Source organism: Fukomys damarensis, unplaced genomic scaffold (genome assembly GCF_012274545.1).
Source record: "Fukomys damarensis isolate Sample0158 unplaced genomic scaffold, DMR_v1.0_HiC HiC_scaffold_27, whole genome shotgun sequence".
Lineage (NCBI taxonomy): Eukaryota > Metazoa > Chordata > Mammalia > Rodentia > Bathyergidae > Fukomys > Fukomys damarensis.
In genome coordinates, this window is record NW_022900939.1 from 2,571,824 (window position 1) to 2,597,345 (window position 25,522).

Genomic DNA, 25,522 nt, shown 5'->3' on the forward strand with positions numbered 1-25,522 from the left:
GCTATCGTGACTCTTGCAGCTGTAGATGTGGGAGCACAGGTGTCTTTCTGATATGCTCATATCATTTCCTTTGGGTATTTCACAGTGTTGCAAAATCCACATGCCTATATCATTTCCTAGAAATCTTTCAAGTTTCTGACTGGTCTCTGGGTTTTGCAAGAGTACTGTAGTCTCAGACATCTGAGAAAACCTTTCCTAGGTTTTCTACTAAAGCCAAAGAACATCTCTGAATTCCTTCAGTGGCATAAGTTCTGCAAAGTCTTAAGACTTTTAGGATCATAATTCTGATAGGAACACAGATAAAGTTAAGGAGCCATGTGAAGGAATTGAGATTATCATGTATTACCAGTGCACAGCAGGATGGTATATGACTTTAAAAATGGTATCTGAAAATGTTCCACAATGTTAAACATGAATTTACCACATCAGCCTACAATTCCACTTCATCCCAATCAATTGTATTTATTCAAATGCCAGCCTATGCTCACACACAGACCTGTAGGAAAGTATTCAAAACAAATTTATTACAATCAGTAAAAACAAGCAGTAAACAATCTGGCTAGACCAATGTAACAAACACTGGTCAACAACCTACTCACAGGTGAAACAAATGGATAATCCCGTACATGCTTTAAGCTAGGTGAAAGAAACCAGACTTAAGATGTGAGGCACTGTACGATTTCATTTACATGAAGCAAAACAGCATCAACAAAATCAATAGATTCTAGGAGGTAATTGTAGCAAAATGGTTGATTTCCAATAACCACATGAAATTTTTGGACCAATGGGACAGTTCATGGTTTTGCATGTGGCGGCACTTATGCCATACACATCTGTCCAACTCAGAACCGGAAAGCATGATTTTTTACTATATATACACCACCAACTGAGAAATCAAAGAACCAAGACCAGAAAACACCAGCAGACACAGATAAAGTTAAGTCCCACAGGCATTTTAATTGTTTTCCCATTAAGTTCGTAGAGCAGGAGCCTCTGATTGCCTGCACAGGGAGGATAGGGCGTATTCCCCTGAGCTCTTTGCCTCTGCACAACTCCCTCCTGGCTCCCCATCCTTGGTCTTTAAAATCCCTGCTGGCTTCTGTGGCATCATTTTAACAGGGCCGGGCTGTGTCCAGAGGAGGAGTTCTTAGAACTCACGATGGTCTTCGCCAAATTGAGGATTTTCTGTGAGGCTGCGGTCGCTGATGAGGAAAGCACCGCATCGCAAGAATGACGCTGAATGTGGTCAGCAGTATCACTCTGTACTGAGCGGTGTCATTGAGGTTCTCATATTTCCTCTTGAAACACACACTCCTGTGAAGCATACAGGCCTGTTTGTGACATTAGATTTATCGCACAATTTTAAAAACTGAGGCTCGAATAAGGTAAGTTACAATTAGAGGAGCACTTTTGGCCCAGTTCTTGAAAGAGAGCTTCATGAAGAGAAATTGTACCATGCTCCCCGAGAGATCTTCAGATTACTAAACATTCAGGGTCTCCAGCACCTTTATTCAAGGAGCGAGGTAAGCTTTTATGTCCCAAACTTTTTTTTTTTTAGTGAGAATTGTGATGCAGGTGACAGCAACAGGGTGTTTGGTATTATGAGTTGTATGAGCTCAGGAAAGGATTCTGTGAACATTTTTTGAAACAGATGAAATTCCCGATGGCAAAGTACTTCTCTCAGTAGGAAATTCTGGGATAATTAGGAATCGCTCATCCAAGAGAAGATGGGAAAGATCATGATAGATGATGGTTTTGTTGAGTAGTTGGTATTTCATCCTGTGTACGCCCTTCCTTTGCAATTGTAAGAGAAACTTACGAAGATAGTTCAAACTTCCTATGAATTTATTTAGAGTCACATCCTTTTTCAGCATCCTGAGTCCATGATCTCACCCTTTTCACTCCAACTGGAAAAGCTGACAGAACATGTGTGTAGAATATCTTGTAAAGTCAATTGTGTCTGCACAATGCAAATTCTGACTCTGCTTCGTATGAAACAGATGTTGTGAAAAACTAAGTGAAATATACATACTAAATCCGATTCTCCTATGAACGTCCACAGAACATAGCATGTGCTGTAAACTCTTTTAGGTTATGTTATATTGTACATCAGAAATTTGTGAACAGCATGTTCATAGAGAAGAAAATGCAAAATGAGTTTGAAATATAACCGGAAGGATGATTAGAGAGAAATGCAGTTAGAGAATGGATATTGTGCCAAGGTCTCTGAATTCAATCTTTTTGAGTACTTGAGATTAAACCCCGGGCCACTGAACCATGAGTACACTGAACTATAGTACATGCTCAATGCTTATTTATTTTTCAATTTTGAGACAGGGTCTCACTAAGTCACTAAATTGCCCGTGCTGGACTCAAACTTGTCATCCTCCTGCCTCAGCCTCCCAGAGCACTGGGATTAAAGGTCTGAACTACTGCACCCAACTTTCCAAGTTTAAAATTTAAAACATAAACATGGAACCACCAATCCTGTGAATTTTCAACCCTCCCCTCTGTCACTCAGCTAAAGAGTGAGAGAAATGTGCATACGAATCACATATGGATTGGAAGTAAATTTAAGCAAAAGTCAGGCTGACAGTTCCCGAAGCAGTGGTGGTGAACCTACGACACACGTGCCACAGCGGGCAGGCAGAGCCTTCTGCATTGGCAGGTGAGCCCAGTGGCCCCGGCCAGGTCACACCAACGATCATGATGCACACGACAGCAGAGACCACATTCACAGCACAAAAGCACTGCAAATGCAAATTCACCTTTCAATAAAAAGATGCTTATGTCACTGAAAGATGTCATGGTGTTTTTCTTTTAAGACTAAGGATGTTAACGCATAAGTTGTTTTTTTCTAAACGAAAACCTCAGTATTCGGGTTTAATTGCAGTTTTGGCACTTTGCGATAAGTAAATGGGTTTTGGGTTTCGGTTTGAGCACTCGGTGTCTAAAAGGTTCACCATCGCTGCCCTGGTGGCCGGCACAGCCCGAAGGTGGAGCAGTGACTGAGTATCTCTAGCAAGTGGGGAAGATAAAATCAGCGCTAATCCCCCCTGCCCCGGACTTCAAGTCCGGCTGGGTGTCACAGTGTGGCCACTCTCCACTCAGCTTGTAGCGCTGGGAGGGAGACTGACATCTGCCTCTTAGTTCTGCCACAGAAAGCGCTCGCCAGAGTGTGCTGAGCAGCTACGTGTGCCTTCTCTTTAAAACATACATCGCCAACCACGATAGCCCTTCGAGAGGTCTCATTATCATCTTTATTTTTTTTCTTTTTTCTTTTCCAGCTTTAATTGAGTTTATTGGTACATTTTAGGGATACAGTACAGTTACATTCATTGCTGGGATCTTGTACCTCTACATGACAGGTCTTGGTTCTCATTTTTTCCCCTTGTCCCTGCCTCATCATTTACATTCAGCTGGGATCTTGTACCTCTACATGACAGGTCTTGGTTCTCATTTTTTCCCCTTGTCCCTGCCTCATCTTCATTTTAATAACGAGGAAGTCAGGTGCGGAGAAGTTGAGCCAGGGCCCGTGTTTCCCAAGAGGTAAAAAACAAGAATTATTACTCAAACACACAGGACACTCTCTCCAGACCCTCAGGGATAGCCTTGGTCTCGGATCTTCTCCACAGAACTGCCTTGCTGGGCTCGAGTCTGTGCCCAGACCGCTGTAACCCTTCCTGTGCTCCCCATGCATCTCTGTTACTCTGCCACAGTCTCTGAAGCCCTGAGTTTGGTCAAACGGATGTACTGAGTAGGTATGAACTGAGCCGAGCTACAGCCAGTCAAGCTTCTGAGAGCTTGACGTTGGTCTGTGTGAGTCAACAATGTCACCTCCACAGTGATACTGAAACGTGAGCTACAGAAAATACTTAACCTTTCATGGCTTTGCTGAGAAGGTTGAGCTGCACACATATTCAACATAAATGTACATTTGTAATGTACACTGAATAGATATGAGATTTTCCTAGATGCAGGATATCTTATTTGGGAGATATATTATTGCAAATGCGTGAGCTCAGACAAACATGCCATCTCTCTGAACCTCATTTTCTTCACTACACGTGCCATTTTGGCGGTGCCATCAACAAGGTCCCTTTAGCCTCAACAATCTCATATAGATTATTTATTCCTTGCTCTTTGGGGGGCCCACATCTCTGCCTTTGATCGGAGGACCATGAAGGACAAAGAAAATTATAAAACAACAAAATACTTATATATTTCAGGGCAATCAATTTTCTTTTCCCAACTGTTCCTTTCTTTCTTGATGCTGCAGAAAACTTGAGTTCCCCATGGCCAACAGCACAGGAGTGAAGGACTTCATCCTGGATGGTCTGACCAGTGCCGCAGAGCTCCAGGTTCCTCTCTTTCTCCTGTCCACCCTCATTTACCTCATCAGCGTTTTGGGGAACCTGGGGATGCTCCTGCTGATTTTCATGGATGCCCGTCTGCACACTCCCATGTACTTTTTCCTCGGTAATCTTTCTTTGGCAGACTTTGGATACTCCTCAGCTGTCACACCCCAAGTGATGGCTGGACTTCTTCTAAAAGACAAGGTCATCTCTTACAACGCATGTGCTGCTCAAATGTTCTTTTTTGTAGTCTTTGTTTCCGTGGAAAATGCCACCTTGGCGTTAATGGCCTATGACCACTACGCAGCAGTGTGTAAGCCCTTGAGTTATACCACTGTCATGTCTAAAAGGGTGTGTGTGCATCTGGTCCTAGGCTCCTACTTCTGTGGCTTCCTGGATGCTTCTGTCCATACTGGGGGCACCTTCAGCCTCTCCTTCTGTAAGGCCAATGTGGTTCATCACTTTTTCTGTGATGTTCCAGCCGTCAGGGTTCTCTCTTGTTCAGATAAACACATTATTGAGATGGTTCTTATTTTTCTTACAAGTTTCAATGTCTTTGGTGCTCTTCTAGTTGTACTGATTTCCTACCTGTTCATATTTATCACGATCTCAAAGATGCACTCTGCTAAGGGGTATCAGAAGGCCCTGTCCACCTGCGCCTCCCACTTCACTGCCGTCTCCATCTTCTATGGAACCATCATCTTCATGTACATACAGCCCAGCTCCAGTCACTCCATGGACACAGACAAGATGGCGTCCGTGTTCTACACCATGCTGATCCCCATGCTGAACCCACTGGTCTACAGCCTGAGGAACAAGGAGGTCAAGAGTGCATTCAAAAAGATTTTTGACAAGGGCAAATCAGCTCTAGTATTGAGATTTTAATGCTGTGTGATGCACAATAAATGAATTTTGAGTGTCTTGAGTAATTTTCATTCCTATTTTAATCCCCGAATTATATTTATTTCCTGAAGTCATATTCTCATTGCTTTACTCTACTATCTAGTAAGAAAATCATATCTGAATGACAATAGTTTAAGGATGGCACAAGATGCTTTGGATTTTGTTTGTCAAAAACCTTACTAAATGTAATTTAAACTTGTGATTTACACGCATTAATGGCACATATTAATTGGGTTCAGTGTGAATTTTCAATATGTGCATCTAGGATTTGCCGGTGGAATTAGGCCTTTTTATATCTACTCTTTCTCATCCCATTCTTGGCCTCAAATAATCGCTATTCTGTGTTCAGTAGTCTACATTTTTAAGCTTCCATATGAACAAGCACATGTGGAACTTTTCTTTCTCTATTTTTTCTAACACAGTGTTTTCTGGTTTCATCCGTTTTGCTGCAGACAACAGGGCGTTATCATTCTTTGTGGGTCAGTGTGCCCCGCTGTGTACACACGGCGCTCCTTCACCCACTCATCTGTTGATGGCGTCTTACCTATTGTGAATGGCGCAGAAGTAAGCAGGACTGCAGGTGTTTGCTGGCACACTGATTTCTCTTCATTTGTCTCTACGCCCAGAAGTTTCATTGCTGGATCCCATGGAAGACCTACTTTAGGGTTCATGGATGTAGCTCAGTGGTAGTGCTTGCTCAGTAAGCAGAGAATCCTGAGCTCAATTTCTAGTACTACAAAGTGGAAAAGAAAGATGCATTTTTATTGAGGTAACTCTCTCCTCTTATCTATAATTACTGTACTGATTTACTTTCCTGCCAAGAGTGTATGGCAGCTCCTTTCTGTTGATTTTTATTTGTGGCTTTTAAATGCTAGCCATGTTAACTGGGGTGAGATGATATCTCATTGTAGTAGATTTGCATTTTCCTAATAGCTAAGGATATTTTTTCACGTATTTCTTGTCCATTTGTATTTCTTTATTTAGAGGATTGTCTAGTCAGATTATTTGCCTATTTAAAAACTGGATTGTTTTGTTGTTAATTGTTCCACATGCATTTCCTCAGTCCCACGGCATTGCAAACACATGTTTAAAATAATGATACAAACAGTTCCACAAACAGAAGCCCAAGTATATATGTATGATCTGCGTGGGTGAACGCATGATAGGGTTGGAAGGAATGATTCTTTGTACTATAAGTATATCCACTGAGATGCTACATAGTTGCACAAAGAAGTAAATGAAGCGTGGGTTGTTTATAGTAAAACAATGTAAAATCTTTAATTGGGCCATGAGAATGCAAATAATATCTAACCTTATTTCTTTAGTTGAAAAGGTATAATTCTTTTGATGTGTGTGTGTGTGTGTGTCTTTTTTTTTTTTTTTTGAGGCAGGGTCTCAATATGTGGCCCAGGAGGGCATCAAACTCACTACTGGCTCAGGGTGGCCTCAAACTTGCAGCAAACCTCCCACCTCAGGGCTTAGTGCTGACACCACAGGTGTGCGCCACCATGCCCGGCTCTTAAAATAGTCGTAACAGAAGAAAAATATAATTTTTCCAATGTAAATCTAAATGAATGTGCTTTTATTGGCATATTTTATTTAGGAGATATAACTGGCACATCTTAAAGAAGCCATATTTTTGTCTTGACTGAGTCCCTTTGGTAAGACATATTTGTAGTATAGTTTTCAAAAAGATTAAAACTTAAATCATAAGAAAAGTGGAGGAAAAATAAAAGCATTTCCAGTTTATTCGTTATACCAACTAAGTTCCATTGGCTTGAGAACGCACAGGCAATATTTTATTGTACGTAGGATTTTTGTTAAAAGAGTAGATGTTGTGTGCTTTTGGCAAATAAAGGAGGGCAGTTATGTGAGCTGATGGATATGTTGATTTTCTTGATTATAGTAAACATTTCCTTATGTAAATCTGCAGCAAAACAACTTACTGTACATCTCACTGTATACAATAAAAATGTGCACATACATTTCTGCCTTCAGATGCTGTGAAACTGTTCGTGCTGTGGATTTGCTCATACTTTAGTTAGGTTACCTCATCTCTGTCACTGTCCAGCTTCTCCAACTTCCTTTGTCCTGATGGAATACTACTTCACAGTGAAAAGATTCCACTCTTGACAATGACAGTGACACTGACGGATCCCAGATAAGCCCCATGAAGTAGGAGGAGCAAGACTCAAAGACTGCGTAAGCCATGTGTCTTTCAAAGGCCAAACAGCATGGACAGGAGTGTGTGGTTTCCAGGGAAGTGGTGGCAGATGGGTTAAACACAAAGTCTTGGGTTTTTATTTAGATGAGGGAAATGCCCCAAATCTTGTCTGTTGTAGTGGTTACAGCACCAGACACACTTGACCAGATTCTTATAAATAAACCCCCAAAGGCACGGATCTTCCTGTTTGTTAGTTATGCATTAATTAGACGATCAATGGAAAACAAACAATACAAAAACACCCACGATACTGGACCCGCTCAGCGAGGTCCCGGGGGCAGTGTAGTCGCCCCTTTCGTAGGAGAGCTGGATGAGAGCTGCAGGTGCTCTGGGAGGAGGTGATTCAGCGAGCGCCACTCCCTACAATCCCCCAGGATTGGGCCCTCCAATCCCAACAGGATGTATTTTAAGGGACAACAATGAGTTTTGGGGCACTTAGAATAGGTGATAGCTTCAAGAGTTGAATCAAGTTCTTGGCTCCAAATTAGTGTTTCCCCCCCATGTTCTTTGGAAAACATGGAATCCTTTGAGCAGTATCTATGTGGGAAACTTTTCCAATATGACTTTTGCATTATTCCTTGGTTGCATTTCTGATCTTAGGTTTTCTCTGTAGGATTCATTACCCTTCTCCAGCAGCAAGGTAAGCTTCTGTATTCCATACATTCAATTAAGTCTTCAAAAGCCATTTCATTGTGGACCAATGGCATATAGATAACCAAGCATACATTTTTAATTCATGCAAAAGCAGAGTGACAGCTACAATACTCTGTGCTATTTGAGCTCAGAAATACATGTTCTGAATATTTCTTGTGGAGCTGTGAGTTGAGTCTGGCATTGTGAATGTCAAGACTTCCAGTAGCGGGAAATGTAGTGATCCTTAGGAAAGAAGATGAACAAAAATAAGATAGCTAATGCTCTGATTAAAATTTGTTGCTGTTTGTTTGTTGAAACAGGGTCTCATATGTAGTCCAGACTGGCCTTGAACTCGCTATGTAGTCCAGTCCCGTATGTAGTTGAACTCAGGATAATCCTCCTGCCTCAGCCATCACACCTGTTTGTTTACTGTCATTCTTCTACTGGAAGTGAAACAGGAAGACATAGAAACAGTAGTGTAAATAGATAGTTCTTTAAATTACTAAGGGAACTACAAAAGTTAGCCAGATCTGAACTGCATTTTAACCTTTTCTCTGTCCCCTGTCCCTCTGATCACTAGCACATCTGACCACACTGCCTGGTGGTGAATAATGGTGAATAGTGCAAACTGTGACTGGGTTAAAGCTGGCTCAATCTGGAATCTTGGGTGTTTTCTCATGAGTTGTGTATTTGCTGAATTACCACCTAGGGTTTCAACTCTCAAATTAATGTAATTATAAGCAATAGTACCTATCACACATGTTCACACCTGTATGTCCAAAGCTCTTAATGCGAGTTGTAGAACAGTCTTTTCCAGAAGTGGCTATGAAGGCCAGGGACTTAGCTCAGTGGTTCCACCTCCTGCCTGGCAAGCACAAGAACCTGAGTTCGATCCCCAGTACCAAAAAACAAACAAACAAACAAACAAACAAACACCAGAAGTAGTTAAGAACATTCAGGATGGCAAATATGAGGCTTGGAGGGGCTAAGCTCGTAGACTGCAGTGTGAAAGCCGATAGAGGATGGTACGGTAGTTAGCAGAGGATGGGGGCCTTTTCCTTTTAAAAGTCTTCTTCCTGCACAAGCACTAACTCGAAATAATAGTTTTTCAAGTAGAGCTTTCCACTAAATAAGAGTCTCTGGCAGAAGGTAACCCATGAACAATGCACTTTAAGTCCCAAGTAACTATATTCAGCCAAGGTGTGGAAATTATAAGGGAAAGAATGAGTTTAAGATGAGAACTCTTTTAAGCCAGGCTAAGATGTGGACTTCAAGAAATTAAACGCACGAGATGCTCAGCTGAGCAGCCGATCACGTGGGTGGATCAAGGACAATGGGAATAGTAACTGCTCATCTCAGTGCTGCTTGTGTGAGAGAAGCAAACTGAAGGCAGGCTGCTGACCCACACTGCTGACCCACATTGGCAACAGTCACATTTAGCAGGCTCTGAGACCATTATTCCACCCCGACATCCCATCACTGCCAACACTCACCAGGCTGGACTTCACATCCGGTACTTTATTCCTAGTTTTAAAAATGTGTTACTTTATTGATCTCAAAAATAATACTTGGACAGTAGGTCTCATCGGCAGTTTCATTTTGCAGATGGAATAATTGAGGCTCGGCAAAGTTGGGGGAGACCAGTCGCACGCGCAGGGGTGGAGCCATTTGCGTTTCCTCCTAGAGCAACAACCCTGTGGCCGATTTGCATCTTTCTCTTAGAACTGTCTCCGATGGCTGAGCTTGCCCCAGAACCCCGGTTATCCTAAACTAGATGGGTTTTCTCTCCTTCAACTTTGAAGGGATGGTCTTGCAGAATGTAGTAATCTAGGTTGTAGGGGCTGAAAATTTCGTTGCAAGCTCTCCTGGCCTTTAATGTTTCTGTTGAGAGTTGGTAATTATTCTTATGGGTTTGCTCCTGTGAGTTATTTGGTGTGTCTTCCAACAGCTTTTAATAGTTTCTTTGCTCTGGATTTCTGAATTTCAACTGTGTTGTGTCATAGAATGATCCACTCTGGTCGTGTGTATTTGGGGGTTCCAAAATGCCTCCTTTATCTGAGTATCCGCCTCAACCTTCAGCTTTGTGAAATTTCCTGCAATAATTTCAGTGAATGTATTTTTAAAGCCATTAGTCCGTATGTAATTTATTGCCTTATTTTGGCCAAAGAACCTTAGGTTATTTCTTTTGGGTTTATCCAAGAATTTTTGTACCATCCATTCAGTGCTGCTTGCTCCTTTTTTTCTTTGAGTCTGTCTGAAAGTTCCAGCAGCGCTGGTCTTTCTTCTGACAGATCTTTTCTATGCCTACACTTTCACTGCAGTTTTTATTTGATTTCTGCCTGGTCCTTTTCCAGAATCTCCGTGACTTTGCTGAAGTTGTCTTTCACACCTTGCATTGTTTTCCCTAATTCATTCAACTGCATGTTTGTCTGTTCTTTGATTATTATTTGATCCTAGCAGAGAAGGTCAGCTGCTTGTATGGCTCTCCCTTGATGTTACTAGTCATTTTCACTATCTGCTTTAAAATATTTGTCTGGAGTTTCATCCACTTCAATATCTGAGGGCTCAGCTTTTGGGAAGCTTCTGTATTTTTGGAAGCCTCTGGATTGCGGCTTCTGTGAGATCCACAGTTGGGAGCACTCTCCTGTTCTTTTTCGAGCTCTGACCCTGTCTGGTCAGGGAGCCCCCTGGCTGGGCTGGCCCTGAGCATCGTGAGGCCTGGGGTGAGCACCGTCCGGCTTCCGTGCTCCTGGCTTCTTCCCCTAAAAGGTGCTGTGTGTTTCCCGGCATAGCTTGGTCCCAGCCCTCATCCGGGAGCCCATCCTGTGAATGAGGAAATACTTCCGTTAATATCTCAGGTTCTGTCTGGGCTGTGTCCTGGTGGGAGAACCTCGTGTCTCAAATAGCGCTGAGGATTATTTTATTTAGTTCTCAAAATTACAGCTGTGGGTAGGTCTTACCAGTACTTTCATTTTCCAGATGGGATGAAGGAGGCTATGCAAGGAATGGTATTGGGTGAGCATCAAGCTACTGCCGCCCCTGGGCTTCTTTTCACCGAGGTTTCTCTTCACTTCACGAATGGCTCCATCTTCAAACTGTGCCGGGAGCAGTGCCCGGTTTGGTGGTGGTTTCACTTCGTAATCGGGCTTCTCCTTCTTTATTTCACCCACTGGCTCTGAAGTTTAAGCTGTGTGCCAGTGGATGGTGTGTCCACTGCCTCGTGGCGTCATCCCTGGCTGACCTTCGTCGCACCCTGGGCCATCTGTAATTTAATTGCTGCTTCTCTCTGCTGCTGCATTGATCCAGAGCCCTGCATTCAGTTCTGCATGAAGCAAATAACCGCAACAGTGAATGATGCTCATCCTATGGTGCTGTGGGGCCTTACAATTTATCCCTCCTGACTGTGTTTTTGGTTCTCTCTACCCAGACTTTCTTCTCCCTCCTGGTCTCTAGTAATCACATTAAAATAAACATTTTTAGCTTCCATATAAGAGTAAGATCACGTGTCTGACTTACTTCACTCACTGTAATGTTTTCAGTTCCACCTGTTTTTCTGTAAAGGACACTTCCTTTGGTCACGTACCCCTATGTAGGAATGCTTAATCCATGAAGGATCCAGTTTTAATTTTCAGAGCCTCTTTCACACTGTTTTCCATAATGGGTGCTTTCACTTACTTTCTGACCAGCAGTGCGTGTGTTACTTTTTCTTAACATCATTATCAGCATTTGTTATTTTTAATAATAGCCATTCTAACTGGGGTCATATGAAATCTCAGAGTGGGTTAGACTTGGCTAAGTATCTGCTTTGTGTCTTACTCCATTTATTCCTCATTGCTATAGGACATCTCACGGTTTCCAACCAATTGATGGGGAACTGCACAGAAGTGACAGAGTTTGTCCTCCAAGGGTTAACTGACTCCCCAGAGCTGCAGACCCCTCTCTTTATCGTGTTTACTCTCATTTACCTCATCAATGTGGCTGGAAACCTAGGAATGGTTGTGCTGATCCTGCTGGACCCTCGTCTGCACACCCCCATGTACTTCTTCCTTAGTAACCTGTCCCTGGTGGATGTTGGTTACTCCTCAGCCATCACTCCCACAGTCATGGCTGAGCTCCTCACAGGAAACAAGGTCGTCTCCTACAATGCCTGTGCTGCTCAGATGTTCTTTTTTGTAGCCTTTGCCACTGTGGAAAATTACCTCTTGGCCTCCATGGCCTACGACCGCTATACAGCAGTGTGCAAGCCCCTGCACTACACCTCCACCATGACCACAGGTGTGTGTGATTGTCTGGCCACAGCCTCCTACATCTGTGGTTTCCTGAATGCCATTTTTCACATCGGGGAAATATTCAGTCTCTCATTTGGTATATCCAATGTGGTCCATCACTTTTTCTGTGATATTCCAGCAGTCGTGGCTCTGTCTTGCTCTGATACACATATCAGTGAAACCATTCTGGTTTTTATGTCAAGCTTTAATGTCTTTTTTGCTCTTCTGGTTATCTTGACCTCCTATTTTTCATATTTATCACCGTCTTGAAAATGCATTCAGATCAGGGACACCAGAGGGCTCTGTCCACCTGTGCCTCTCAGCTCACCACAGTCTCCATCTTCTATGGGACGGCCATCTTCATGTACCTGCAGCCCAGCTCCAGTCACTCCATGGACACTGACAAAATGGCGTCCGTGTTCTACACCATGGTGATCCCCATGCTGAACCCACTGGTCTACAGCCTGAGGAACAAGGAGGTCAAGAGGGCGTTCAAGAAGCTGATTGAGAAAGCAACAATTTCTACATAAGGATGGCATTTTTAGCTTTGTATTGTGTATACTTATCTTAATTCATTGTTCTCAGGCATTCCTGCAGTGAGTTATATTTAAGCTGCACAATGCATAGACATTTCTAAGTTAATATCTTTGCACCTTTGGAAATCTGTAGTGTAATAAAAAGAAAACATTTCAGAAATGTAACATCTATATAAGCAAGGCCTAGATGAATTGTTAGAAGTTTTGGGACTTGCTTGTGAAATCTTCATAGTGAAGTTTAGCTTATTTATTGGTTCTATTTATATTTTTCCCCAACACATTTTAAAACAAGCATCCATGTTAAACAGGAAACAAACATATATGTACCCCTTGTGGGCACATACACATCGGAGTGGGAAGTTTATCAGAGGTAAATAGAGTATGACTATTTTTTTTAATAAAAATAATCCAAACAATTAATTGGAATTTACCTATTTTTATTATCTAAATAACCACAACGATGGCGTGAAGGTATCTGACATATACCCTTTTTCTTCACTTCCCCCATTAGCAGTACAATATCCCCCCACACAGTGGGACGTTCACCATAACAGACGAGATACATCACCCCAAGACTCTTATCTATGCTGGGATTCACTATGGCTGTTGAATATATTTTATCAGTCTAGACAAACATTCAAGGTGTGATAAAAATATAGTGAATGCTTAAAATTTTTTAGAGTAGAAGACACATAGCCATGATCACCCTCAGAATACTGCTCGGTTCACACTTGCCCCATCCTGCACCCTTTTCTGGAGCAGTTCTGTAAATCCTCTTTCATATGTGTTTACCTGTTGTGGTGGCGGCTTCACTGTCCTGAATCACTTCAAAATGTTTCCCTTTCATGGTCATTTTGGTTTGGGAAAAGAGCCAGAAATTGCACAGTACTAGACCTGGTGAATAAGGTGAGTGAAGGCACACCATAATGTTTTTATTGGACAGAAATTGCTGTAAAATTTCTAAATCATTTTGGATTGATTTGGAACATCAAAGCAACCACAAAAAGATTCTCACTGAATTAGGAGGTCCTGAACTGCTTCAGAAAAGAAAAAATAAGGGGACAAGTGCATTCAAAGCAAGGGGAAATATTTTGAGGGGGGTTAGCAGCCATGTATCTTTTACTGTAATTTTTTGAAAATTTAAATATTCACCACGTATTTAGAGGCCCCTCATAAGACATGAGCCCCTCATTATAGCACTGCTGTTTCACTGCTCTAAAAACTTTGTGCCTTCTTCCTATTCATTGCTTCCTCTCCCTTTGCCCCTGGTAACAACTGATGGATTTATTTCCAATTTTGCCTTTTCCAGAAAGCTGGAGAGTTGGAATCAGAGAGTAGTGGCTCGATTTTACATTGCGTTCTCTCTCTTAGCAATATGCATTTGTTTCCTCATGGTCTTTCATAGCTTAACAGCAGCTCATTTAGCTTCAGCTCTGAGTAATCTCGCATTGCCTGCATGTGACTCATGTTCTTTGTTCCCCCACGGAAGGAGGTTTTGGTTGATTCCAAGTTTTGACAGTCGTGAGTAAAGCTTTTGGAAACATCTATGTCTTAACATTTTTCTTTGACATCACTGGATTTTCTGCTTATTTGCACTAACTCAACACTGCACATGTGCTCTGAGTGAGATGTTCTTCAGTGCCTCAGCCTCAATTGCTTATGTTGTCTGTTTTTATTGACTGTTTCATTACAAGAATACCAGGTAGGGCAGCGGATTTAATTCTGTGGTGTTGCACCTGCCTTGCAAGTTCAAGGTCCTGAGTTTGATCCCCAGTAGCCCACCCCTCCCCCCAAAATAATAAGAATAACAGGTAAAAACAAAAATACTTACAATTGCTGGATTATCTGGTGATTCTTTTGTTAGATATTTGAGGAGCTTCCTTACAGTTGTGCATTCCCACCAACACCAGCACTTCACAGATCTGATTTCTCTGAATCCTCAACAATCCTGATTACCTTTAAAAAATAATATGTATCCCAGGTACAAAAGCATAGCTGCTCATGGTTTGGTTTTCATTCCCCTCATGATTAGAGATGGTGAACGTCTTTCTGTAGACCTATTTTCCGTTTGTTGTCTTCTTTGAAGAAATGTTCATTTCAGTGCTTTGCTTATTTTAAAATTGGGTTATTTGGGGCCGGGGGTTTAGCTCAGTCATTCCACCACCTTTCTCGCAGGTACAATGTCCTGAGTTCAATCCCCAGTACCCACTGTCCCCCCTCCAAAAAAAATTTGGTAATTTGTTCTTATGCTATGGAGTTGTAGGACTTCCTTATATATACTTTTTATTGATCCCCTATCACATAAATGGCTGCAAATATTTTCTCTCATTCCATGGATTGCTTCTTTACTGATTGCTTCCTTTGCCATACTGAAGCTTTTTAGTTTGAATAATCTCACTTGTTTAATTTTTGTTTCTGTTCTTGTGCCTGTTGTTTTGGCACAAAAAAGAAGAAGCCATCACCAAGCACACTGACATGTTCTTCCACTGTTTTCTTCAACTTTGATCAAGTCTAGTTCATCTATTTTTTCTTTTGTTGATCATTCATTCGATGTCAAATCCAAGGCCATATTTCCTTCTGTTTTATGGCTTTTAATTAATATTTATGTTATTAACACACTTTGAACTGATCATCTTCGGTGTGTAATAGGATCTAATTTTACTTTCTTATATATGCATAACCATTTGTCGAAATATCATTTTTTGAAGAAACTATTCTTTCCCTCTGTAAATAGATGTGGAGTCAAGACAAAAGTCATCTCATTAGTGATGTATTTTTTTAGGCTCCTGTTTCGAGTCCATTATTATTTATGTAGTTAATATAGAATACTACACCTGTATGTGTAATAAATTTTGAGATCGGAAGACAAATCCTTCTAATTTATTATTATTAGGTTTACAATTGTCTTGGTTTCAGGGCACCTTGACACCCCACATGAACTTCTGCAGTTCTTAGTTCTGCTCACAGGCCACTGGGGACTCTGATTGGAATCCCCTTAAATCTTTAGATCACCATAAAATATTGTCATTGAAAAAGATTAAGTCTTTAAATTAATGAACCAGGCATGTCTTTACATTTATTGAAATTTCTGGAAAATGTTGAGTTTCTAAATGTAGACCTTCTATACCCGTGGTTAATTTAATGTAATTTAGATACTACTATAAATGGAATGCTTTTCTTACTTTTTTTTTTTTTTGGTTCATTGCTAACATATAAACATATGGCTGATTTTGTTTCATGATCTTGAATCTCTTTGCTGCATAAATATATTAGCTAGCAGATGTTTTGTATATTCTTTAGGATTTGTTTTACATAAGACCACATCATCTGAAAACATAGTTTTATTTCTTTTCCAATTTTGATAGATGTTATTTCGTTTTTCATGACTATTGCTAGTTATACATCTAGTATAATTTTAAACATGGGGGCGGAATTAGAAATATTTATTTTCTACCTGTTTTAGATGGAAAGATTTCAGCCTTTCACTTTTGAATATTATTTGTTGTGGGTTTTTAACAACAAATTCTCTTTTTCAAGGTGAAGAATTTCACTTTTTTTACTAGTTATGTGCATGTTTTGATTTTGTACTTTACGTGTTTTGTATGGTGCTGGGGATCAAACTAGAGTATTGTGAGAAAAGCATGATCACTACCCATTTGTCTTCAGTGCATGTGTGTAACATTTGTATGAGCGCCTTTTCTGGGTAATGAGCAGATCCTGCAGGCTTTTCTCTCTCTCATTCTATTAAAGAGGTTTGGGAGAGTTACATCAGAAACACCAAAGAACAAAAAGCCTCAGCCCCCATCCACCCACAGAAAGGCCGATTTAACAACTACATGTGTATGAGAATTCCATAATTGAGTCAAACTGCAGAATCGAGGTGAGCACAAACCGAATGGCACATTCCCATGAACAGGAAGAGCTGTTGCACTTCACTTGTGTAAGCTTTCTCCTGAGCCAGAACAGCCTGGCTCTAGCACAGTCATCCTGGCCCAGGGGAAGAAGGTGGAATCAGAGTGCCTGTCCTCCAGTGCACCACCTGGGAGCAGGAGTGGGTGTCTCCTACTGGCTGCATGATTGTGAGGGGCTGAGAAAAGGTGCATAATCCTCCAGTTTCTCCTTCAGGGAGAAAGGAAAGGAACTGAGCCAGCACACAGCTGACCATTATACTCAGTGAACTAAGTCAGTCATGGGTGATGAATGGCTCCCAGCCCCAACTCTCAGCTCACAGCCACATTTAGAACAGAGCAGAGTGGTCGCTGACAGGTCCTGGTTGGAGAGGGAGACCAGGAGTTGCTTTTAACCAGCAAAAAGTTTCAGTTAAGTAAGACGAAAAGCTTTGCCTCTGTCATTTTCCTACACACACCTATATTAGTTCATGATTTCCTTTTACTGCTTCCTTTTTGGCTTAATTTGTGGTGGTACACCTTTGATTCTCTTCTCATGCCCATTTTAATTCCACATTAGCTCTCTCAGTGATGATGAAAATTGAGTTGATGTCAAAGCTTATAAATACAGTTTTACTAATACTAAAGTAATTCCTACAGTATATAAAACCCTGCTCCTACAGTAATATCACCTTCCGTTAGTTTGTCATGATTACAAGTTACATCTTCATATGTTTTGTACCCATTAACATAAGTTTATAATGAATATTTTATGCATTTATATTTTAAATAACAAGAAGAGTAGGGAAGCAATGCAGCAAAAATACAATATTTCTGGCTTTTATTATTTAGCTATATAGTCTTCTCTATCAGTTTTCTTTATTTCTCCAAGTATTTTGTAATTATTTTCTGGGTGCTTTATTTCAACCTAAAATAATTTAAAATAACTTAAAAGCATTTTTAAGTTTTTATAAGTAAAGACTACTAATGGTCAACTTTCAACTTTAATTTATATGAAAACATCTTTTTTTTTTGCTTGTGATTGTTGAAGTTTTGCTCAATGTAGAATTCTCAGTTGATAGCTTTTTCTTTCAATAATTTATAGAGGTCACCCAAACTTCTCTAGACTTCATGGTATTGATGATAAATCATTTATTAGTATGATTTAAGAATTCCATTTGTGACAGTTTGCTTGTCTCTAGCAGCTTTCACAACTCCCTCTTCTCTCTCTCTCTCTCTCTCTCTCAACTTTGAAAAGTTTAAACCTGGAGAGATTTCTTAGATGATTACAGCCCTGTTTTAGGTCTGACTGGAAAATGTGCTTGAAACTACAAACCAAGACACAACTGGGGAAGACTTCACCCTTACCTAGGCGAACATTAAGCCTCCTTGTTAATCATGACAAGAAAGGAAAGGAGTAAAGCACATTGTGAAATCCCCAACAATGTACCAATTCTCCCTCAGTCGGTGTCTTGAGGAATTACAGGTTCCTGCCTAACTGCAGAGGCCCAAGTACATGGAGGGACACTGACAGTGATGTAACCAGCAGCACCAACTCCGGACTGGGCAGAAAGTGAGTTTAATTCTTGAATTTTTGACAGCCCTTCCCACTAGCTGTGCAGTTTTAGGTCATCGTATAACTTTTTCAACTCCTCCTTACTGAGTGGTAATATAACAACAACAATAATACAAAAGTACGGATGTTTCTGTATGTAAATTATGCATGGATCGGAAAATGAAAAAAAGAAAGAACACGTAATAGAGAAAACATGCGTATTCACAGAAAATAGCCAGCTCTGTCCCGGCCGCAGGCAGTTTGCTTCTCCCCGGGAGAGGAGAGTGAGACTCTGCCGACGTCCTTAGGAGGGGCGCCGCTGAGCGTGCACGTCTCTCTGTCTCTCGCACAAACATGAAAGCGTGTGAAATTCGGTAGGACTCGTTGCATGCTGACCCGGTCCGACTGTCCTTTATTGATCAAGGTATTAACAGGTATAAATCAAAGCATACATGCTTCTCCCAGCCTGAGAGCGCACTACAAACCTCCAACCTGGTCAAGGAAAATACCTCAGAATAAGGGTTGCACCCCTTGACTTTCAAATGACAACTACTTAGTAACTTTTATAGACTTTTCACTGTTATTACAGTTCACTTCATGAGTTACGGGAGACAGATCATCTTCTTGTGTTTATTTTAGCGCTAAAAAGGAAGTGGGGGGACTCTAATAAGGCTACACAAAGAAGCGACTGGAGATTTGGGACCAAACTGATGCTAATGTTCTTACTTTCAACTTTCCTGCCTTCCAGGTGTTGGAATCCTTTTACCACTGCCCAGAATAGAGCTCCTCCAGTAGTATTTCTATGTTATTTTGTGGATGAATTTCTGATTTATGACTCACCATTCAGGATTGATTACTCCTTTCCTTTTAGCAGACAGGTAACAATGTATTCCCCATTTTTTTAGTGAGAAGAATAACTCATGCAAAACTTTGGGGTAGCTATGCTTAGTATGGATTATTTGTAAACAGAAAAAAATGTTTTAAAACCTTTTGTAAAAAAACACTGAGATGGATCTGAGGAATAAAGCTCAGAACTTTGATTAATAGGGAGTATGATGTTTCTTATGAAACATGCTGATGCTTTCAAAAGAAAATGAACTGAAATTGCACGGAGCAGCCGTCTGCGCTCCAGCTTGAGGACATTTCTTCTTCTCCGTCTTCTCCTCACTGGAGGTTAAAAACGAAACCAAGACTAAGAGTTAAAGAACTCTTTTTCTGAAACTAAAACAGATGTGTAAATGAATTAACAATGTCCAAACTGCTCTCTAACCGTTCCTCCGCCTTCTCGTGTTTACTAGCACATCTACAGAATTTGGCAGTGATGTAACCAACTTTGGATTAGGTGGAAAATGAGTTTAATTCTTGAATTTTGACAGTCTTTCACACTAGCTATATAATTTTAGATCGCCATAAAACTTTCAAATCCCCACTAATGAATGGCAAAATAGCAACATTAATAATACTATTGATAATAATAATACACACAGAACATTTTCCTCGCAAGCCCCGTCACTGGCTGCATAGTGTAGCTGTAGTTTACGTGCATTGAGACCGGCAAACACGCTTTCATGGACTTGGCTTGTGAAGGTACCAAATGTTAAGAGAAGATGGCAACAAACAGTGTTTAGTAAGGGGTGGGCCCTTCACAGAGCTTTCAGATTCAAAGGAAAAGATGTAAAACACAGTTCCCACACAATGATTCACTCCAATAGAACGAAGCATGGAGTTGCCATCCTCAGACCTTCGTGCTAGGTCAGCTGCTGACCGGGAGCCTGCAGCCCTTAGTCTCTGGGACTGACCCACGGGAGGGGGAGCAAGGTTAGGGGCGAGGACTCCCCAGGCTAAAAGGTGTGTTTGAAGGAGAAAGCTAAGAGAACAAATGACTGCCGGAAAGACCGGAAGAGCCAGTTGTGCAGGCAGAGCGCGGAACAGCACACTGGCCCTGGTGGAGAAGGAAGGGCCAACCGGAACCGGAGAACGAAGCTTCAGGACCTCCCGGGCTGGCTGTGCCTCCTACTCATCCAGGTCCTGACCTTACAGTCCCCACCCGCCAGGACAGACTCTGCGTTTGAACTTCCCACGACCAGGGTGATGAAGCCAGCTCGGCAGTCCCTGTTTTTATGCCCTGGTTGGTATTATTCTCACGATAACGCTTTCAGGCAGGCTCACTGCCTTCTTCAGTTTGCAGAAACGGTTCAAGGCGGCTTCAATTTAGCTTGGGATCCGTGGCGCCCAGGTCGTAAGAGAAGGACAGGCGTGCTCCTTTCTGAAAAGCAAGCTCTCACCAGGCTCGCCCTTCTCCTCGGTGAAGCATCGCCCCTTCACTTGCTATTTGCAACTTTCTCAGCTACTTGGCAATGAGGCCCCGGATATCGACTTAGGCTTAATGGAAATGATAACTAATTTTTGAATGAGTTAAATTCAATTTTATTTAAATTAAATTAACACGACTGTACTTAGGAACCACTCTGCCTTGGTCTGAAGGTTGATTTGTTGGTTTGTCAATTACTGTTTGCAAACCTGAATGAATTACTCAACCTCTTGTGTCTCAAACAACTCATTAACTTCATTACATTGCTAAGAAGAGTAGATGAATATAAATGCAAACTATCCAGAGTTTCCTGGCAGGTTAACAAAATGGAAGTGTAAGCTTTTACATAAGGCGCAAGAAAGGTAAAAATGTAGATATATTCATCAGAGACATGTTGTCTTAGACTATTTTATTTTCTAAATCCCAGTTTTTAAATTTATAGAACATAAAAATTAGAATAATATTTTTAAAGGTTTCTCACATTTAGTAGTTTGTAATCCGAAACATGATTATAATGCAAAATACAATGAACTAAATTTTGTCAGCCCGTCCTTGATCCTTCATCTTGGTCCCCAACATCATTCTGGTTGGGAACTTGATAATTAACATACGAATTCTCTTGGACTCGCACAGGCCTGTGTTCTACACTAGGATCCTCCTCATTCTGAAAACTGTAATCTATAGCCTGAGGAACAAGGGACTGAAGAATGCATGCAAAAAGGTTGTTTTGGAAGCAACACTGTCTCTAGGATTATAATATTCACGTTCTAGGCTATGCAATACCTGGGGTGGTTCCTCTCCTTGTACTGGGTCATATTTTAAGGCTGCATTGAAGTAAATTCTTGAAGTTACAACCTCAGTTCTGCAAAACTCTATTAAATGGAAGACGGAAATATTATATTTAGAAATATATTAACTCTAAAGTAATGGGTAAAATGTCTTGGCTTCTGTTTGTCAAAAGCCATGAAAAGAACTTCGATTAATATGATTATGCACTCATTCTAGGTGAATTATTTTATATCACTTGCCAATACAAGACTATTTATGCAACAGTGGCACAGATGTATGTAAACAGGAGTGTGTGTGTGTGTGTGTGTGTGTGTGTGTGTGTGTGTGTGTCCCTTTAGGAATTTTCCAAAATTAAATAGTTTAATCTAGCCAGTTTTTAATAATAACTATTAACAAGACATTGAGATCTAAGTTCTAAGAACATAAATTTATGTTTATTTATTTCTTCTGTTCAATATTATTCTGTAAGTCCTAACAAGAAACATGATGTACTTTTTAAGTGGAAGCACTGTTTTCTTGGGAATGCTTCTTCTATAGATACATAACTACAGCATCTTAAGTGAATTAATATTTCTGCCCCGATCATGTCATTTTTACAAAATCACACTGTTCATGTTATAATTTTCAAAAGGATAAAATGGGAGTGGCATGAGAAAAGATGATGGAAAAACGCAAACATTTTCAGGTTTGTTTTGTATTGTTACCGATTTTCATATTGTCTAAAAATGCAGGAAGGAGCTGACGCACATGTGCAGTTTTCCTCTGAGATGCTGTGAGATGGTCAGCGCTCCTGACCACTGTCACACTATGCCAGACTTATGTCACTCTTGCTCCTCTGTGTCCGTCCTCCCCTTGCCCTTTACTTGGAACTCAAGCGGGCTCTGGCCTCAGAGCCCGACACTGTGGTCCTCTGTGTGAGACCTTCTTACCTGGTCACATTCCTGCCTGAACAGCAAGGTCCCATGCAGGTGTCCCTCACTTCCTTTATTAAAATGGTCCCTCTTCACCCTCCAGCTAAGCAGCCCTCTCACTCTGCATTTTTCTCTGTAGTGCTGTCAGCTCTCACCTATTTTATATTTTTTGTTTGCTCTTTGATTATCTCTCTGCAGCTAGAATTTAAAGTGTCCGAGTTAAGTAAGCTTGCCAGTTTCATTCAGAACGTGATTCTCAGCATTGCAAAGACAGCTATACAGAAGAGTACCAATAAACCTTTGTCACGTGAATGAATGAAACAAACAAGCTTGAGTCCAATTGTATTAATATGCTGAATCTTTGAACCAGTGACAGTCACAGCGTGGCACACATACAATAGGTATTTTAGATAGGATTTCAACGCATTTGAAGACACAGACCTCATTTTCTGCTCTGGTGTCATATTTTTCTTGATGCCCAAACTGCCTTTGCAACCGTTACCTTTGATGACAATCCTGGATCTTAGAATCAAGTAGACCACCTGAAATCATCTCATAATTTTCACCCTAAAAGTGTAAATAGCGAAGGGTGGAGGGGGTGACGGGACAGTAGGGGAATGGGGAAAAAATAAGAACCAAGATACATCCTGTAAAGGTACAGGATCCCATTGATGAGTGGATACCTGCAATGTACCAACAAACTCAATGAAAAAAAGCCATGCTGCACAAAGTGGAAAGAAACATATCAAGAAATACTATTTAGTAAAAACACAATTAAGATTGAGATAACAAGACTGAATGTCTCGTACTTTAAAAATTACTTCTTATATCTGAATTATACAATTAACTAGAGTGGCTCCAATTCTCCATGTAAAATAATGACATAATAGAGGTAAAATGCTTACTAAATGCTACTCCAGGGTGGAATCCTTTTACCTTACTTTTCTTTTTATTTTCTTTTTTTGCTCCTAAGTGATTGAATTCAAGACCTTTGCACTAAGGTACATTCCCAGACCTCGATCTATCTATCTGTCTGTCTATCTATCTATCTATCTATCTATCTATCTATCTACCTATCTATCTATCTGCCTATCTGTCTACTTTGAGACAAGGTCTCACTACATCACTAAATTGCTCAGACTGAGTTTGAACTTGTAATCACCCTACCTCGGCCTCTCAGAATGCTGGGATTACAGGTGTGCATCCCTATGTTCTATTTTGTAATCAGAATCTTTATCCTTTCCCTTAGACCTAGAAGGAGTTCAGCATCATGTGGAAACCACACAGAGCAATGTGTGTCCACAGCTGATGTGTTGTCACAGTGCGAGGGGAGGCTTCAGCCTCTCAGCATTTGGAATGTTGGGCTTGACTGTCCTAAGATGGGCATGCTGTTCTTCTGGAACACCATGGAACAACAGGCACATTCGCTTCGAAGTTTATGAAGATGGTTTTCCCGTTGGAACCATTTACAGTTAGTATTGAAATGATTTCATTGTAGGATTATTTTGGATTCATTAAAAACTTTCAAATAATGCAGAATGTTGCCTTATGACACCATGACAGGTGCAATAATGACCCACATTCTAATTCTTAAACCTTTCAGTCTTGTTTTTTATATGATCCAAATAAACTATGCTGATATGATTAGAGATATTAAAATTTTTAAAAGTATGAGCAGTTATCAGGATTATCTACGTGTACCCCAGAGACTATCTAACGTATTCTTACAAATGCACCCAGAAATATTTAAATATAGTAAAGAGTCAGCAATGTGACTGCAGAAACAACACTGAAATGATGTGACTACCAGGTTGTGAGGCCAGGCACACCCAAGGAAAGAAAAAGGAAAAGGGAGGAGGGTCTCCTAGAAGTTCTGGGGAGGCTGTGCCCCTGGAAACCCACTGGTTTCAGCCCAGTGAGCAGATACTGGACTTCTGGTTTTAAGAACCGTGAAAGAATCAATGTATGTCTTGGTGTAAACCTCCAGTCTGTGGTAGTGAGAGTAGACATAGAAAACCAAGTCACGCTCTCGTCTGTTCTCTTCTCTGTCATAATCAGACGTTACTATTGTGTATTTGGGAAAATTGACAAGCGAAGCTATGCATTCCAGGACTCTTTGTTTATTTATTATTAATTCAATATCTGCACATGAATGTATATTCAAGCCTTTCTCCTTCTCTGGAGTCAGTTTTGGTAGAGTTTTCCAGGAATTTGTAATTTATCCATATTATCCAATATTTCAGTGTACAGTTATCCATAGAATTCTATTGTAGTCTTTATTATAAGGACATGGTAATGACAGCAAAATTATTTGCATAATAAAACTGTGCCTGTGTTGTTAGTGGAAGTAGTTTGGAGAAGTTATGAAAGAGAAACTCATATAAATTGGTTTAGGTGGTTATTGTAATATTTATGTGACCATACAGTTGACAAAATCTGAAAATTATACACTTAAAAGTGAGAGTATTGTTGTATATAAATGAAGCATGAAGACATGCCATTTACAGTAATCTACAACTACGCACTATGAATGTAATCATTATGCGATGCAATTACCAACTAAAAACAATAAAGAAAATGAGGGGAGGGTATCTAGAGATGGAATGAAGAGGGAAGGGATGGGGAGGGAATAAAAACAAGAAAGACGCTAAGTATCTGTACCCACTCCCTGCGGTGAAAGCAAACATTATGTACTGCAAACGCGTACTAATGAAAATTTAAAAAGAAATGCAAAACTATCTGTGCACATTAAAGTAACCAGCTCGATCCCCGCAGACAGTTAATTGCTTCTTCCCGAGGAAAGTGGGGTGAGGAGCTCTGCACAGTCCCACAGGTTAACTCTCCAGAGGGCTGAGGGTCTCCACAATTCTCTCCAGACAACCACGCGTTGGCCCCGGAAAGCCCATATCACGTCCATGGTGTTGTTCCAGGAGCACTGCCCCCCACGTTTGCGGGTCAGGATTCTCTCATCCCAGTGACTGTCTGGCTATGAGCCTTCAGCTGCAAACCTGGATAACACCCGCAGACAGGAACAGCATCGGTAGACTTTTAAATGAAAACCTCTTCCCAGGTTGCTTTGTAGAGCTCCTTTGTTTGTTATTTATAGACATAATTCTTTGAGATATGTGAGAGACACACTGTTGTCATGCT

At 40.8% G+C, this 25,522-nt stretch overlaps 2 protein-coding genes across 2 annotated transcripts; both read left to right on the forward strand.

The window, feature by feature from the left end:
* Positions 1 to 4,289: 4,289 nt before the first annotated feature.
* Positions 4,290 to 5,240, forward strand: LOC104868438 (olfactory receptor 5B2). The gene has a single exon (XM_010633196.2). It carries the CDS (start codon positions 4,296 to 4,298, stop codon positions 5,238 to 5,240), a length of 945 nt encoding a protein of 314 aa, XP_010631498.1. The 5' UTR covers positions 4,290 to 4,295.
* Positions 5,241 to 11,981: 6,741 nt separating this feature from the next.
* Positions 11,982 to 12,913, forward strand: LOC104868362 (olfactory receptor 5B2-like). Its single transcript, XM_010633122.1, is given in 2 exon segments — positions 11,982 to 12,627; positions 12,630 to 12,913. Coding segments are annotated over 2 exon segments (930 nt in total).
* Positions 12,914 to 25,522: the final 12,609 nt, after the last annotated feature.